At 53.6% G+C, this 16,098-nt stretch overlaps 2 protein-coding genes across 2 annotated transcripts; both read right to left on the reverse strand.

Annotated features, from left to right (window-relative positions):
* Positions 1 to 5,337, reverse strand: LOC136014731 (SUN domain-containing protein 3-like). Its single transcript, XM_065679692.1, has 9 exons — positions 5,210 to 5,337; positions 4,759 to 4,849; positions 4,287 to 4,375; positions 3,137 to 3,308; positions 2,681 to 2,765; positions 2,188 to 2,303; positions 1,437 to 1,604; positions 839 to 925; positions 1 to 135 (listed from the first exon to the last, which is right to left on the reverse strand). The coding sequence occupies exons 1-9, from the start codon at positions 5,335 to 5,337 to the stop codon at positions 1 to 3; spliced, it is 1,071 nt and encodes a 356-aa protein (XP_065535764.1).
* A 4,143-nt stretch (positions 5,338 to 9,480) lies between these two features.
* LOC136014732 (SUN domain-containing protein 3-like) lies at positions 9,481 to 14,817 on the reverse strand. Its single transcript, XM_065679693.1, has 9 exons — positions 14,690 to 14,817; positions 14,239 to 14,329; positions 13,767 to 13,855; positions 12,617 to 12,788; positions 12,161 to 12,245; positions 11,668 to 11,783; positions 10,917 to 11,084; positions 10,319 to 10,405; positions 9,481 to 9,615 (listed from the first exon to the last, which is right to left on the reverse strand). Exons 1-9 carry the CDS (start codon positions 14,815 to 14,817, stop codon positions 9,481 to 9,483), a joined length of 1,071 nt encoding a protein of 356 aa, XP_065535765.1.
* Positions 14,818 to 16,098: the final 1,281 nt, after the last annotated feature.

Raw genomic sequence — 16,098 nt, forward strand, 5'->3', positions numbered from 1 at the left:
TCAAAGTGCCACCTTCCCCTCGTTGCTGGCAGGATCACCGTGCACCCTGAACCGATATATGCAGGTGTAGTCCGGGTGGCCCCAGTTGCTCAGCACTTGCAGCAGGATGTAATTCACAAACCCAGAGTGCTCGTTCTGAAAGGAGGAGAAGAGATGAGTTGTCTTTTCCTCGCTGGCATTCAACTACTGACACAGCGCTGCAGCATTCAACTACTGACAGAGCGCTGCAGCAATGGACTTGCTCAACACCTGACTGCCCTGGGAGGGTTGTGGCCAAGACATTCTTCCACTGCTCTACCTCATTTAGCCGTAAGAACAGGAAAGGAACAAGCATCTCCCTGAAATTGTAGTGAATCAATTGGCAATGACTTCTAGCCTACTTTGGGGCACATGCTTCCCCTGTCAGAAGACCCCGTGGTATCCCTATCATGCCTCATTGCCTTCTCTAGAAAGCCATGGCACAGAATGGCCTCCCTGTCTAGCTGGCCTCGGTACTAGGAACAACAGCATCCTCAGAAAGCCCCGTATTTCTAGTCTTTAATGAGCAGGCCATCGGCAGTGTATCCTGAGTGGACGTGGCCACCTGTAGGCACTTGGAGTCCAGACAGCCAAGCTGATTTCAGCTTCAGCAGCGGTGGCTGTCAGCGCTGAAGTGTAAACCCAAAAGTGAAGGAGAATGGCATTCCAGGCATATGCCATTAGGAGGTTACAGCAGAAGGAGGGACCGCATGGCACACGCCATTCTCCAGAATGCTGCCTTGAGCCCTTTGGCACGGAAGCTTCTCCCCAGCAAACTGTATTGCTCCCTCTCCGTTCTCCTCCCACTCCGTCCCCCTACCTTTAGCTGAAAGGTCTGAGTGGGATTCAGTGGTGCCAGGAAAACAAACTGTCCCAGGAACTGCTCCTCCTGTTCTTCCGTCACCCCCTAGAGAAAGATGGGGTGGAGAAAACATGAGTGCCCTGGTCCACCATGGGAAGACTTAACTTCTGGTGGTGAAGTCCTGATTTATTTCATCGACATAATCCGAGGAAGATCATCACAAGGAAAAGACGAGAAGCTGAAGCTAGCCAGCTTGCTGCCACACTTGCCTACTTAACGAGCGTAGGCTGCAAGAAAAGGAGCAGACATTCCCAGGGTAATGATCCCTGAGGATCACCAGTGCTCACTGGCGTTGGGAGCCAAGAAGGTCCAAGGGGCAGACACTGTGCCAGCTCATTTTCCCTGTGGCTCCTGGAGCACAGCCTTGGCCCAGAAGCTTCCTTTTGCGTGGTATATTGGATAAAAGAGGAATCCAACGGAAAGGGAGCAACTCCAAGGAGCCTGTTTCTTCTGCAAGGCAAGAGGGAGCCGCAGGCCTCCGGGTTCTGACCCGTATTCACCCCCTGCTTAGAAATGCTGAGCAACCCTCTGCCCCCCACTCCGAGAAATCACTTACGTAGACAGCAAAGTCCTTTGGAGCACTGGAGATACCGTCTCCATGGAGCGCTGGCCCTGAGACATGGTCCAGGGTGACTGCTCTGGGAATGACTGGCACAGAGAGCTTGATGAAGACGTGTCCCTGACTTCCATGGAAGGGCCAGCAGTTTCCTAGATGATTTTCCTTCTGAAAGGAGAAGAAGAAACTACGTTCACATGGAGAAGAGTGACCCGGCTTCCGTTTCTGCCAGGAGCATCACGGAGTAAGAACTGATCTGGCGCATCAGGTCTGCTCTGAACTGCATCCTTGGGTCAGACCCTGCCAGTACCAAACAGAGCAGCAGTTGTGAGAATCCCCGTGTCACAAGACCCCTTCAGCACTGCAGAAGCACTGTGAAGGCAGGCAGCTGGGTGTGTTCCCATGATCAGTGCCAGGAGGGCTTGCCAACACAGAGTGGGGCCCTCCAGCAGTGCAGGCTCTCAGCCATGCTGACAGTTTGCAGAGGGACGAGGAAGACAAAGGCTGCAGGACCAAGCCTGCCTGCTAGAAGCTCAAACGGAGGACCTGAGGCAGTCTGGGAGAGGAAATACTCAGCAGGGAGACAGTGAGCGGGTCCATACAAGAATGTGACAGGAAAAGAAAGCAAACATAAGGGTAAAGGCAACTCTCAGCAGCACGTTTGCATCCCGCCGTCGTCGTGTCCCGTCCCGTCCCGTCCCGTCCCGTCCCGCCCCCCCCACTTTGTTTTCCAGTTTCTTGGTGCTCCTACCTCAAGAATAAGCTCAGGAGATCTCACATAATCCATCACTGTGAGGGAAAACAGGCTGATTTTATACGCCGTATTCCGGTAGGATGGACTTGTGTATTCAGGAATGACAGCAGCCCCTGGAAATTAAAACATGAGCAGGATCATTGAGCAATGTCAGGAGGAATATTGCACTGTTCACTTGAGAAATGCTTTTTAGTAGTCCTCCATCTCCTGCCGGGGGATTCCCCTCTTTCTTCCTGGCGTGACCCCTCCCGAACACAGAGCAGGGACTCATCAATCTGTGGTAATGTCAGCTGGGATGTCGGCTAGGCTTTCTGCTCTTCAGATGGAGTCCAGCCGCTCCCAGAGTCTGTCAGTGGGTACGTTTTTAGGGCACTAGGTGGCCCTTGACTTCTTGCCCTTCCTCTCCTACCGCTGAGCCTGTTCCAAGGCCCATCTTGTCAGTGTGCACAGGAAGCACTTTGGAACCAGTCTGTGTACAATGGCACAGCACCTGATGATTTGAGGGCATAATCAGTCATTGGGACTTGGTTTTCTTCCAGCTTCTCCACGACTTGATTGATGATCTCTTGAACAGCCTGGGGAAGAGAACAAAGGCAAGCGCCTGTTAGCAGGAGAAGGAATGGGACAATCATCTCCCCTGCAAGGCCAGCCAAGGGGAAGGGGGACGAGGTTCAACTCAGCTGTGAGGAACGCCCAGATTGCGTGGAAACCTCCCAGCCTTGCTCTACTCTGAGGAAGGTATAAGTAAAGCAACTGTAACTGCCATCGCGGCGCTCTCTTCCCCCATACAGAAGTGTGGAGCAAGAGGAAAGGAAGTGTGGCCATGCACAGCACTTGTTCCAGCCACACCAGCCTTTTGGCTAGCCAGGACAGGGAACTGTAGAAGGATAAAGGCTGCAGGGAGGAAAGAAACCTCTGAGTAGAGCCTTCTGCAGCATGCCCTTACCGATCCAGAGAAGCCTGGGAGCTTAGACTGCTTCAAGGCTTCATGGAGAGCACGCTCAGTGACATCCTTGAGGCTCCAGTGCAGGTGATAGAACTCTTCCTGCAGCTTCTGGAGCTGTTCTTTGAGGGTCTGGGTTCTACTCAGCGCTTCTCCTATGTCGTTCCCTGCTGGCCTAGAAAAGCAAGGAACAGAGACTGTAACTGTTGTGGCTGGCCTCTCGAACACCATGGGGGTGTGAGCAAGGTAAGAAGCCTGGCTCTGAATGACTGGCAGGGCAGGCATGTCTTAAGCAGCTGGGAGAGGTAGTTCCAAAGTGCTTAGAGTTTCAGGCTGAGAAGCAGCTTCCTGGCTGCCCGGGAACATTTGGGGAAACTGAGGAACATCTCCAGTGTGCCCAAAGCCGCCACGTTCCCTATTACACGTGCCAATGTCTTACGAAAGCCAGGCAAGAGCAGATCTCAAGGGGAACAGGTGGTATTCCCGATAGAAAATACTAAGTGCAACAGCTCAGACATAAAGAAGGAAAGCTGCAAGACACACAGAGGGCAAGGGAAGGTGGCTGCTGCTGCCAGGTGGTTCCTCTCCACAACATCTCTCTCCCCTGCTTTGCTGTAAACAGCCCGGGACAAGCAAAAGGGAGACGGATGGGTGGCCCCAGTCCTCTAGTGGATGTGGGGAGCTATAGGTGACCATTTGACAGACACGAAGAAAGGGCAATGGGAGAAGGTCAGGAAGCTGTGCTAGGTGAAGCCTCTGTGAGGCAGGACAGAAACAATGTCCTGCTGAGGCCCAGGGGCAGAGCTCCTCTACATCACCATCAAGTCAAGAGGAAATAATCTGTACCTCCAAGTCTTGTGGTCCCATCCAGAGGGGAGGAAACACCCCTGGAACAACAATGAAGGGAACAGTCATCACAAACTGCAACAGACCAGTGCTTTGCTGGAACCTATGCAGGCCCAAAAATGCCTCATAATTCTTTTTATCAGCTGTGTGCAGTGGCTGTGGAGACACTGATGCTCGGTCCAACTGACCTTCACCTGTATGACCCGCCAGGATGACTACTGTTCCCAGCCCTAGCCACAGCGTTTTACTGAGTGGTACTTTATGTCCTGGTAAAACCAGTCTCGATCTGAAGAAACCTGAACGTCACCTGCTGTTGGGGATGCCAAATGTAGGAGGAGATGAAGGCTGCAGCCCTCGAGAGGCCTTCTTCACCCAGCAGTCCCACGTGGTGAACGCCTGTAAGACACACACCAAAACTCTCCTTACACTTGGGACTTGGTCTAAGGCTGGGTTATGCCTCAGCTTCCCTTTCCCCGGCTCTCCCAGGTGCCATAGTTGTTTCTCCTCTTGTAGTCTTCGCAACAGGTTGTGAAAGAGGGCTCCACAGTACACAGCTATTCCTTCCCATGGAACATGCTCCTTGTCCCGCAGAAGCTTGTCAGGGGCCAGGGGAGGTTAGCCACTGCCCCTCCATCGCCTTAAGAGAACTGGCTGAGCCCTTCCTTGCCTCCACACCCATTCCTCTGAAGCAGGGGGGACTGGCACACCCCTCTCAGTTCTTCCTACTCTTTGCTGGGCTACTCTGGTCAGAGCACATGGAGCCCTATGTCCTAAAGCACCATCCTCAGGTCCCAGTTCCAACGAGACTCACCAAACAAGAACAGGCGGATGAGCAGCACCAGGGGCACTGTCTTCAGAGCCTTCATTTTCCTACGGAGCAGCAAAGAGGAAAAGGATAGTGAAGCTGGTGGCACCCACGCCGTTCAGCAGCAGACCTGAGAGCAGCAGTAGGGATGGCAGGTCTTGAACCTAGCATTCCTGGTGTCAGGGTTGCCTTGGTCCTGCATAAGCTCATCAGTGGCTGAGCTGTCAGCAACAGCACCAGCGCGCCATCTGGTACAACAGCGACTGGCACTGTTTGGTTAGTGACGAAGGGCTCTGGCTTAACTCCGGAATAGAAGAAGGAGTTGCAACAAAAGCTGTGACCATAATTCATGTCCGTGGGGGTAGAGGGGGTTCAGCCTATACCCTGACAGCTCAAGAGCTCACGAGGCAGGCGGGGGTTTGTACCTCCCCTTCAGCAGCATTTCTTTAGCAGCCAGGCTATCACTGGCCCTTTTCTTTGCGTAACTGCAGGCAAATGCAGACTGGGTGAAGATGGAGGGAGGGATGAATGTAAAAGCACGCTGGGAATCCATGTGGAACTAAGGATATTCCAAGGAAACCTCTTGCGGGCTAGTCCAACGTGCCGTGAAGCCTGATCTGCCGAGAGACAGCACACACCGCTCTGGAAGACGGAGGGTCCTCCCGCTTGTTCTAACAGGCTCACAGCATGCACTTTGTTAAAAATAAACAGTCCTCTTATGTTCTTCCAAGAACCGGGAGGGCTCAGGGTCATAACCCATTCTGCAGAGGCTTCAAACATACCCTTTCAGAACTTGGACCCACCACGACTTTCTCTCTTTATGCACTGAGGTGTGGGCAACAGGCATCCTGCTTGCTCAGGAGCAAACCAACCACTGTGCTGTCTGCTCGCTCAAGAGCTGGAGTGTCTTGACACAGGGACAACCCTGGTCTTCCACCCCCCTGTGTCTGCCTCAACGCCAACAGTGCTTTGTGACGTCAGTGGCACTAGGCAACGTCACAACAGAAAGGCAGCACTGTGTTTGGAGGCAAAGTCCAACATGGGCGGGAGCACGCTTTGCTCCTCTGCACGAGGGAGAACATCCTCCAACACCGGCCTGTATCCTCCCATCAGAGGTGGCAGCTCTTTGCATTCCCACTTTGCCCCAGGACAGCAAGGAGCTCTGGCTCTGTACCCTGAGCATGCTTTGCGATACCCAAACTCTGGGTATTAACTGGTACAGAGCTGCACAATGACAACATTACCATCACTGTCACAGGGTCTCTGTTCACAGCAGCTACGAAGGCCCTTTGGAAAGGCTCCCAAGCATGTTGCTGTCTCTGAAGAGGACCTGCTGCTGACCTGTGCCCAGTGTTAGCAGCAGAGCCCTCCGGCCACCAATGTTTCTGTGCCACTGCAGCACCTCGGCCCTGGCTCCATCAATAAAGCTGAAACGATCACACGGGGGGGGTGTGTTTCCCTGGTGTCCCTGCGCGCTGGCTGCACGTCCCCTGGTGTCGTGTCCCATGGGTGGGTGCTTCTGTCTGCTGGGGAGGATTTGTCCCCAGCAACCACCTCCAGGGATGAAGACGCCACAGCCTGCTTGCTCCCGTGCTGGATGTGAGCCCCAGCTCTACATCCCAGCCCACTTCCACATCCCTTCCTGTACAAGCAGCTCATGCTCCAGAAGGGCTCGCATCAGCTCTGGGCTATTTTCACACACGGGCACTTTGAGGTAGCTTCCTGCCCATGGTTTGAATGCAGAAACATCACTCAGCACAGCCACTGTATTTTGGGGGCACATTTTCTATCGCACCTTTGGCCTTTCCCTCTTCCTTTTGTCTTCAGAGAGCTCCCCAAGGCGTGTGGGTGCGAGGAGCGCATCCACGCTCCTCGGCTGTGCTCTGTGACACTGGAAAGGGGAGGAATGCAGCTGGCTCGACGTCTCCAGGGCCCGCAGTGCCACTCGCAGCATCCAGTCCACGTGGTCAGCGCCAAAAGCCGCCCCTCAGGCCGCCGCCCTGCCTCGGGGCCGCAGCTCCCCGCTGAAGGGCGCAACCCGGAAGCGCAGCTCCTTGCCTGGCAGCGCCCTCCCAGGTGGCTGTCAGTGGGCCCAGTACAGACAGTCACCTTTGAGGAGGTGGGCAAGGCAGCCACTCAGAGGAAACAGCGCCTCAGGGAAGGGCGGGCCATAGGGGAACCGGCGGTCCTCACACACTTGTTTCCAGGAGGTAGAATCATAGAATCACAGAATAGTTAGGGTTGGAAAGGACCTTAAGATCATGTAGTGCCAACCCTCCTTCCATGGCCAGGGACACCTCACACTAAACCATGTCACCCACGGCTTCGTCCAGCCTGGCCTTGAGCACCGCCAGGTGTGGAGCATTCACAGCTTCCCTGGGCAACCTGTTTCAGTGCCTCACCAGCCTAACAGGAAAAAACTTCCTCCTTAGATCCAATCTAAACTTCCCCTGTTTAAGTTTGAACCCGTTATCTCTTGTCCTGTCACTACAGTCCCTGACGAAGAGTCCCTCCCCAGTGTCCCTAGAGGCCCCCTTCAGATACTGGAAGGCTGCTATGAGGTTTCCACGCAGCCTTCTCTTCTCCAGGCTGAACAGCCCCAGCTTCCTCAGCCTCTCTTCATACGGGAGGTGCTCCAGTCCCCTGATGATCCTCGTGGCCCTCCTCTGGACTTGTTCCAACAGTTTCATGTCCTTTTCATGTTGAGGACACCAGAACTGCACACAATACTCCAGGTGAGGTCTCACAAGAGCAGAGTAGAGGGGCAGGATCACCTCCTTCGACCTGCTGGTCACGTTCCTTTTGATGCAGCCCAGGATACGGTTGGCTTTCTGGGCTGCGAGCGCACACTGCCGGCTCATGTTCCTTGCCTCAGTGACCAGCACCCCCAAGTCCTTCTCCGCAGGGCTGCTCTGAATCTCTTCTTTGCCCAGCCTGTAGCTGTGCCTGGGATTGCTCCGACCCACGTGTAGGACCTTGCACTTGTCGTGGTTGAACTTCATAAGGTTGGTATCAGCCCACCTCACAAGTGCGTCAAGGTCCCTGTGGATGGCATTCTTTCCCTCGTGCTCAATCCCACTGTCCATGTCAGTGACGAAGATATTAAACAAGACCGGTCCCAACACCGATCCCTGAGGGACACCACTCGTTACCGGTCTCCAGCCGGACATCGAGCCATTGACCACAACTCTTTGTGTGTGGCCATCCAGCCAGTTCTTTCTCCACCGAGTGGTCCATCCATCAAATTGATATCTCTCCAATTTAGAGACAAGGGTGTCATGTGGGACTGTGTCAAACGCTTTGCACAAGTCCAGGTAGATGACATCAATTGCTTTACCCTTGTCCATCAATTCAATAGCCCCATCATAGAAGGCCACCAAGTTGGTCAGGCAGGATTTCCCCTTAGTGAAGCCATGCTGGCTGTCACCAAGCACCTTGTTGTTTTTCGTGTGCCTTAGCATGCCTTCCAGGAGAATGTGCTCCAAGATTTTGCCAGGCACAGAGGTGAGACTGTCTGGTCTGTAATTCCCCGGGTCTTCCATTTTCCCCTTCTGGAAAATGGGGTTTATGTTTCCCTTTTCCCAGTCGTCGGGAACTTCACCTGACTGCCATGATTTTTCAAACATGATGGCCACTGGCTTAGCAACTTCACTCGCCAGCTCCTTCAGGACCCGCGGGTGGATTCCATCAGGTCCCACGGGCTTGTGCGCGTTCAGATTTTTAAGATGGTCTCGAACCAGATCCTCTCCTACAGTGGGCCCAAGGTCTTCGTTCTCACAGTCCCTGCGTCTACCTTCTAAGACCTGGCTGGTGTGGTCAGAGCCTTTGCCAGTGAAGACCGAGGCAAAGAAGTCATTCAGAACCTCAGCCTTCTCCAAATCCTGTGTAACCAGTTCAGTAGAACAGTTAGGATTGGAAAGGACCTTAAGATCATCCAGTTCTAACCCCCTGAAAACAGGGATGTCTCGCACTGGACCATGTCACCCACGGCTCTGTCCAACCTGGTCTTGAACACTGCCAGGGATGGGGCATTTACCACTTGTCTGGGCAACCTGAGGGTCCCTGGTGCCATTTTCGGTCCCCAGAGGGCATTCCGGAGGCCCTGGGGGGATTTTGGGATCCATGGGCTGTATTTTGGTCTTCCCTAGGGGTTATTTTGGCATCAAAAGGATTTGGGGGATCCCTGGGTGTAAATTTTGGGGACCCTAAGGCCCATCTGGGGGGTCCCTGACGGGTATATTGGGGTCCCTGGGCCATTTTGGGTCCCCAAAGGACATTTTAGGAGTACTTGAGCTGGCATTTGGAGGTCCCTGGACTATATTTTGGGGACCCAGGGACTATTTTGGGGGTCAGAAATATATTGGGGGGGGGTGGGGGTGGGGGTGTGTGTCTTTAAGGGTAAAGGTTGGGGTTCCCTATTGCCCGTTTTGGAGTCCTTGGAAGCCTTTTTTTACTTGAACTGCACACACATTCAGTGTGTTTAATCCTCCAAAGTAATGCATCTGCGGGAAACAGTTTAGTCCTTTATTGACATCACCTCTCCCTCCAGGGAAGTCTCCGGTAAGCTTGTGGGAGGAGAGAAGCACAGCAGTTCTCTTAGCCCTTAACATCCCAGGCAAAACACTCAGTGACAATCAAGGAGCTTTGTTATCACAGGCAAAACACTCAATGACAATCAAGGAACTTTGTTGTCAGATCAAAGTGCCACCTTCCCCTCGTTGCTGGCAGGATCACCGTGCACCCTGAACCGATATATGCAGGTGTAGTCCGGGTGGCCCCAGTTGCTCAGCACTTGCAGCAGGATGTAATTCACAAACCCAGAGTGCTCGTTCTGAAAGGAGGAGAAGAGATGAGTTGTCTTTTCCTCGCTGGCATTCAACTACTGACACAGCGCTGCAGCATTCAACTACTGACAGAGCGCTGCAGCAATGGACTTGCTCAACACCTGACTGCCCTGGGAGGGTTGTGGCCAAGACATTCTTCCACTGCTCTACCTCATTTAGCCGTAAGAACAGGAAAGGAACAAGCATCTCCCTGAAATTGTAGTGAATCAATTGGCAATGACTTCTAGCCTACTTTGGGGCACATGCTTCCCCTGTCAGAAGACCCCGTGGTATCCCTATCATGCCTCATTGCCTTCTCTAGAAAGCCATGGCACAGAATGGCCTCCCTGTCTAGCTGGCCTCGGTACTAGGAACAACAGCATCCTCAGAAAGCCCCGTATTTCTAGTCTTTAATGAGCAGGCCAGCGGCAGTGTATCCTGAGTGGACGTGGCCACCTGTAGGCACTTGGAGTCCAGACAGCCAAGCTGATTTCAGCTTCAGCAGCGGTGGCTGTCAGCGCTGAAGTGTAAACCCAAAAGTGAAGGAGAATGGCATTCCAGGCATATGCCATTAGGAGGTTACAGCAGAAGGAGGGACCGCATGGCACACGCCATTCTCCAGAATGCTGCCTTGAGCCCTTTGGCACGGAAGCTTCTCCCCAGCAAACTGTATTGCTCCCTCTCCGTTCTCCTCCCACTCCGTCCCCCTACCTTTAGCTGAAAGGTCTGAGTGGGATTCAGTGGTGCCAGGAAAACAAACTGTCCCAGGAACTGCTCCTCCTGTTCTTCCGTCACCCCCTAGAGAAAGATGGGGTGGAGAAAACATGAGTGCCCTGGTCCACCATGGGAAGACTTAACTTCTGGTGGTGAAGTCCTGATTTATTTCATCGACATAATCCGAGGAAGATCATCACAAGGAAAAGACGAGAAGCTGAAGCTAGCCAGCTTGCTGCCACACTTGCCTACTTAACGAGCGTAGGCTGCAAGAAAAGGAGCAGACATTCCCAGGGTAATGATCCCTGAGGATCACCAGTGCTCACTGGCGTTGGGAGCCAAGAAGGTCCAAGGGGCAGACACTGTGCCAGCTCATTTTCCCTGTGGCTCCTGGAGCACAGCCTTGGCCCAGAAGCTTCCTTTTGCGTGGTATATTGGATAAAAGAGGAATCCAACGGAAAGGGAGCAACTCCAAGGAGCCTGTTTCTTCTGCAAGGCAAGAGGGAGCCGCAGGCCTCCGGGTTCTGACCCGTATTCACCCCCTGCTTAGAAATGCTGAGCAACCCTCTGCCCCCCACTCCGAGAAATCACTTACGTAGACAGCAAAGTCCTTTGGAGCACTGGAGATACCGTCTCCATGGAGCGCTGGCCCTGAGACATGGTCCAGGGTGACTGCTCTGGGAATGACTGGCACAGAGAGCTTGATGAAGACGTGTCCCTGACTTCCATGGAAGGGCCAGCAGTTTCCTAGATGATTTTCCTTCTGAAAGGAGAAGAAGAAACTACGTTCACATGGAGAAGAGTGACCCGGCTTCCGTTTCTGCCAGGAGCATCACGGAGTAAGAACTGATCTGGCGCATCAGGTCTGCTCTGAACTGCATCCTTGGGTCAGACCCTGCCAGTACCAAACAGAGCAGCAGTTGTGAGAATCCCCGTGTCACAAGACCCCTTCAGCACTGCAGAAGCACTGTGAAGGCAGGCAGCTGGGTGTGTTCCCATGATCAGTGCCAGGAGGGCTTGCCAACACAGAGTGGGGCCCTCCAGCAGTGCAGGCTCTCAGCCATGCTGACAGTTTGCAGAGGGACGAGGAAGACAAAGGCTGCAGGACCAAGCCTGCCTGCTAGAAGCTCAAACGGAGGACCTGAGGCAGTCTGGGAGAGGAAATACTCAGCAGGGAGACAGTGAGCGGGTCCATACAAGAATGTGACAGGAAAAGAAAGCAAACATAAGGGTAAAGGCAACTCTCAGCAGCACGTTTGCATCCCGCCGTCGTCGTGTCCCGTCCCGTCCCGTCCCGTCCCGTCCCGCCCCCCCCACTTTGTTTTCCAGTTTCTTGGTGCTCCTACCTCAAGAATAAGCTCAGGAGATCTCACATAATCCATCACTGTCAGGGAAAACAGGCTGATTTTATACGCCGTATTCCGGTAGGATGGACTTGTGTATTCAGGAATGACAGCAGCCCCTGGAAATTAAAACATGAGCAGGATCATTGAGCAATGTCAGGAGGAATATTGCACTGTTCACTTGAGAAATGCTTTTTAGTAGTCCTCCATCTCCTGCCGGGGGATTCCCCTCTTTCTTCCTGGCGTGACCCCTCCCGAACACAGAGCAGGGACTCATCAATCTGTGGTAATGTCAGCTGGGATGTCGGCTAGGCTTTCTGCTCTTCAGATGGAGTCCAGCCGCTCCCAGAGTCTGTCAGTGGGTACGTTTTTAGGGCACTAGGTGGCCCTTGACTTCTTGCCCTTCCTCTCCTACCGCTGAGCCTGTTCCAAGGCCCATCTTGTCAGTGTGCACAGGAAGCACTTTGGAACCAGTCTGTGTACAATGGCACAGCACCTGATGATTTGAGGGCATAATCAGTCATTGGGACTTGGTTTTCTTCCAGCTTCTCCACGACTTGATTGATGATCTCTTGAACAGCCTGGGGAAGAGAACAAAGGCAAGCGCCTGTTAGCAGGAGAAGGAATGGGACAATCATCTCCCCTGCAAGGCCAGCCAAGGGGAAGGGGGACGAGGTTCAACTCAGCTGTGAGGAACGCCCAGATTGCGTGGAAACCTCCCAGCCTTGCTCTACTCTGAGGAAGGTATAAGTAAAGCAACTGTAACTGCCATCGCGGCGCTCTCTTCCCCCATACAGAAGTGTGGAGCAAGAGGAAAGGAAGTGTGGCCATGCACAGCACTTGTTCCAGCCACACCAGCCTTTTGGCTAGCCAGGACAGGGAACTGTAGAAGGATAAAGGCTGCAGGGAGGAAAGAAACCTCTGAGTAGAGCCTTCTGCAGCATGCCCTTACCGATCCAGAGAAGCCTGGGAGCTTAGACTGCTTCAAGGCTTCATGGAGAGCACGCTCAGTGACATCCTTGAGGCTCCAGTGCAGGTGATAGAACTCTTCCTGCAGCTTCTGGAGCTGTTCTTTGAGGGTCTGGGTTCTACTCAGCGCTTCTCCTATGTCGTTCCCTGCTGGCCTAGAAAAGCAAGGAACAGAGACTGTAACTGTTGTGGCTGGCCTCTCGAACACCATGGGGGTGTGAGCAAGGTAAGAAGCCTGGCTCTGAATGACTGGCAGGGCAGGCATGTCTTAAGCAGCTGGGAGAGGTAGTTCCAAAGTGCTTAGAGTTTCAGGCTGAGAAGCAGCTTCCTGGCTGCCCGGGAACATTTGGGGAAACTGAGGAACATCTCCAGTGTGCCCAAAGCCGCCACGTTTCCTATTACACGTGCCAATGTCTTACGAAAGCCAGGCAAGAGCAGATCTCAAGGGGAACAGGTGGTATTCCCGATAGAAAATACTAAGTGCAACAGCTCAGACATAAAGAAGGAAAGCTGCAAGACACACAGAGGGCAAGGGAAGGTGGCTGCTGCTGCCAGGTGGTTCCTCTCCACAACATCTCTCTCCCCTGCTTTGCTGTAAACAGCCCGGGACAAGCAAAAGGGAGACGGATGGGTGGCCCCAGTCCTCTAGTGGATGTGGGGAGCTATAGGTGACCATTTGACAGACACGAAGAAAGGGCAATGGGAGAAGGTCAGGAAGCTGTGCTAGGTGAAGCCTCTGTGAGGCAGGACAGAAACAATGTCCTGCTGAGGCCCAGGGGCAGAGCTCCTCTACATCACCATCAAGTCAAGAGGAAATAATCTGTACCTCCAAGTCTTGTGGTCCCATCCAGAGGGGAGGAAACACCCCTGGAACAACAATGAAGGGAACAGTCATCACAAACTGCAACAGACCAGTGCTTTGCTGGAACCTATGCAGGCCCAAAAATGCCTCATAATTCTTTTTATCAGCTGTGTGCAGTGGCTGTGGAGACACTGATGCTCGGTCCAACTGACCTTCACCTGTATGACCCGCCAGGATGACTACTGTTCCCAGCCCTAGCCACAGCGTTTTACTGAGTGGTACTTTATGTCCTGGTAAAACCAGTCTCGATCTGAAGAAACCTGAACGTCACCTGCTGTTGGGGATGCCAAATGTAGGAGGAGATGAAGGCTGCAGCCCTCGAGAGGCCTTCTTCACCCAGCAGTCCCACGTGGTGAACGCCTGTAAGACACACACCAAAACTCTCCTTACACTTAGGACTTGGTCTAAGGCTGGGTTATGCCTCAGCTTCCCTTTCCCCGGCTCTCCCAGGTGCCATAGTTGTTTCTCCTCTTGTAGTCTTCGCAACAGGTTGTGAAAGAGGGCTCCACAGTACACAGCTATTCCTTCCCATGGAACATGCTCCTTGTCCCGCAGAAGCTTGTCAGGGGCCAGGGGAGGTTAGCCACTGCCCCTCCATCGCCTTAAGAGAACTGGCTGAGCCCTTCCTTGCCTCCACACCCATTCCTCTGAAGCAGGGGGGACTGGCACACCCCTCTCAGTTCTTCCTACTCTTTGCTGGGCTACTCTGGTCAGAGCACATGGAGCCCTATGTCCTAAAGCACCATCCTCAGGTCCCAGTTCCAACGAGACTCACCAAACAAGAACAGGCGGATGAGCAGCACCAGGGGCACTGTCTTCAGAGCCTTCATTTTCCTACGGAGCAGCAAAGAGGAAAAGGATAGTGAAGCTGGTGGCACCCACGCCGTTCAGCAGCAGACCTGAGAGCAGCAGTAGGGATGGCAGGTCTTGAACCTAGCATTCCTGGTGTCAGGGTTGCCTTGGTCCTGCATAAGCTCATCAGTGGCTGAGCTGTCAGCAACAGCACCAGCGCGCCATCTGGTACAACAGCGACTGGCACTGTTTGGTTAGTGACGAAGGGCTCTGGCTTAACTCCGGAATAGAAGAAGGAGTTGCAACAAAAGCTGTGACCATAATTCATGTCCGTGGGGGTAGAGGGGGTTCAGCCTATACCCTGACAGCTCAAGAGCTCACGAGGCAGGCGGGGGTTTGTACCTCCCCTTCAGCAGCATTTCTTTAGCAGCCAGGCTATCACTGGCCCTTTTCTTTGCGTAACTGCAGGCAAATGCAGACTGGGTGAAGATGGAGGGAGGGATGAATGTAAAAGCACGCTGGGAATCCATGTGGAACTAAGGATATTCCAAGGAAACCTCTTGCGGGCTAGTCCAACGTGCCGTGAAGCCTGATCTGCCGAGAGACAGCACACACCGCTCTGGAAGACGGAGGGTCCTCCCGCTTGTTCTAACAGGCTCACAGCATGCACTTTGTTAAAAATAAACAGTCCTCTTATGTTCTTCCAAGAACCGGGAGGGCTCAGGGTCATAACCCATTCTGCAGAGGCTTCAAACATACCCTTTCAGAACTTGGACCCACCACGACTTTCTCTCTTTATGCACTGAGGTGTGGGCAACAGGCATCCTGCTTGCTCAGGAGCAAACCAACCACTGTGCTGTCTGCTCGCTCAAGAGCTGGAGTGTCTTGACACAGGGACAACCCTGGTCTTCCACCCCCCTGTGTCTGCCTCAACGCCAACAGTGCTTTGTGACGTCAGTGGCACTAGGCAACGTCACAACAGAAAGGCAGCACTGTGTTTGGAGGCAAAGTCCAACATGGGCGGGAGCACGCTTTGCTCCTCTGCACGAGGGAGAACATCCTCCAACACCGGCCTGTATCCTCCCATCAGAGGTGGCAGCTCTTTGCATTCCCACTTTGCCCCAGGACAGCAAGGAGCTCTGGCTCTGTACCCTGAGCATGCTTTGCGATACCCAAACTCTGGGTATTAACTGGTACAGAGCTGCACAATGACAACATTACCATCACTGTCACAGGGTCTCTGTTCACAGCAGCTACGAAGGCCCTTTGGAAAGGCTCCCAAGCATGTTGCTGTCTCTGAAGAGGACCTGCTGCTGACCTGTGCCCAGTGTTAGCAGCAGAGCCCTCCGGCCACCAATGTTTCTGTGCCACTGCAGCACCTCGGCCCTGGCTCCATCAATAAAGCTGAAACGATCACACGGGGGGGGTGTGTTTCCCTGGTGTCCCTGCGCGCTGGCTGCACGTCCCCTGGTGTCGTGTCCCATGGGTGGGTGCTTCTGTCTGCTGGGGAGGATTTGTCCCCAGCAACCACCTCCAGGGATGAAGACGCCACAGCCTGCTTGCTCCCGTGCTGGATGTGAGCCCCAGCTCTACATCCCAGCCCACTTCCACATCCCTTCCTGTACAAGCAGCTCATGCTCCAGAAGGGCTCGCATCAGCTCTGGGCTATTTTCACACACGGGCACTTTGAGGTAGCTTCCTGCCCATGGTTTGAATGCAGAAACATCACTCAGCACAGCCACTGTATTTTGGGGGCACATTTTCTATCGCACCTTTGGCCTTTCCCTCTTCCTTTTGTCTTCAGAGAGCTC

This window comes from Lathamus discolor, chromosome 5 (assembly GCF_037157495.1).
Source record: "Lathamus discolor isolate bLatDis1 chromosome 5, bLatDis1.hap1, whole genome shotgun sequence".
NCBI lineage: Eukaryota > Metazoa > Chordata > Aves > Psittaciformes > Psittacidae > Lathamus > Lathamus discolor.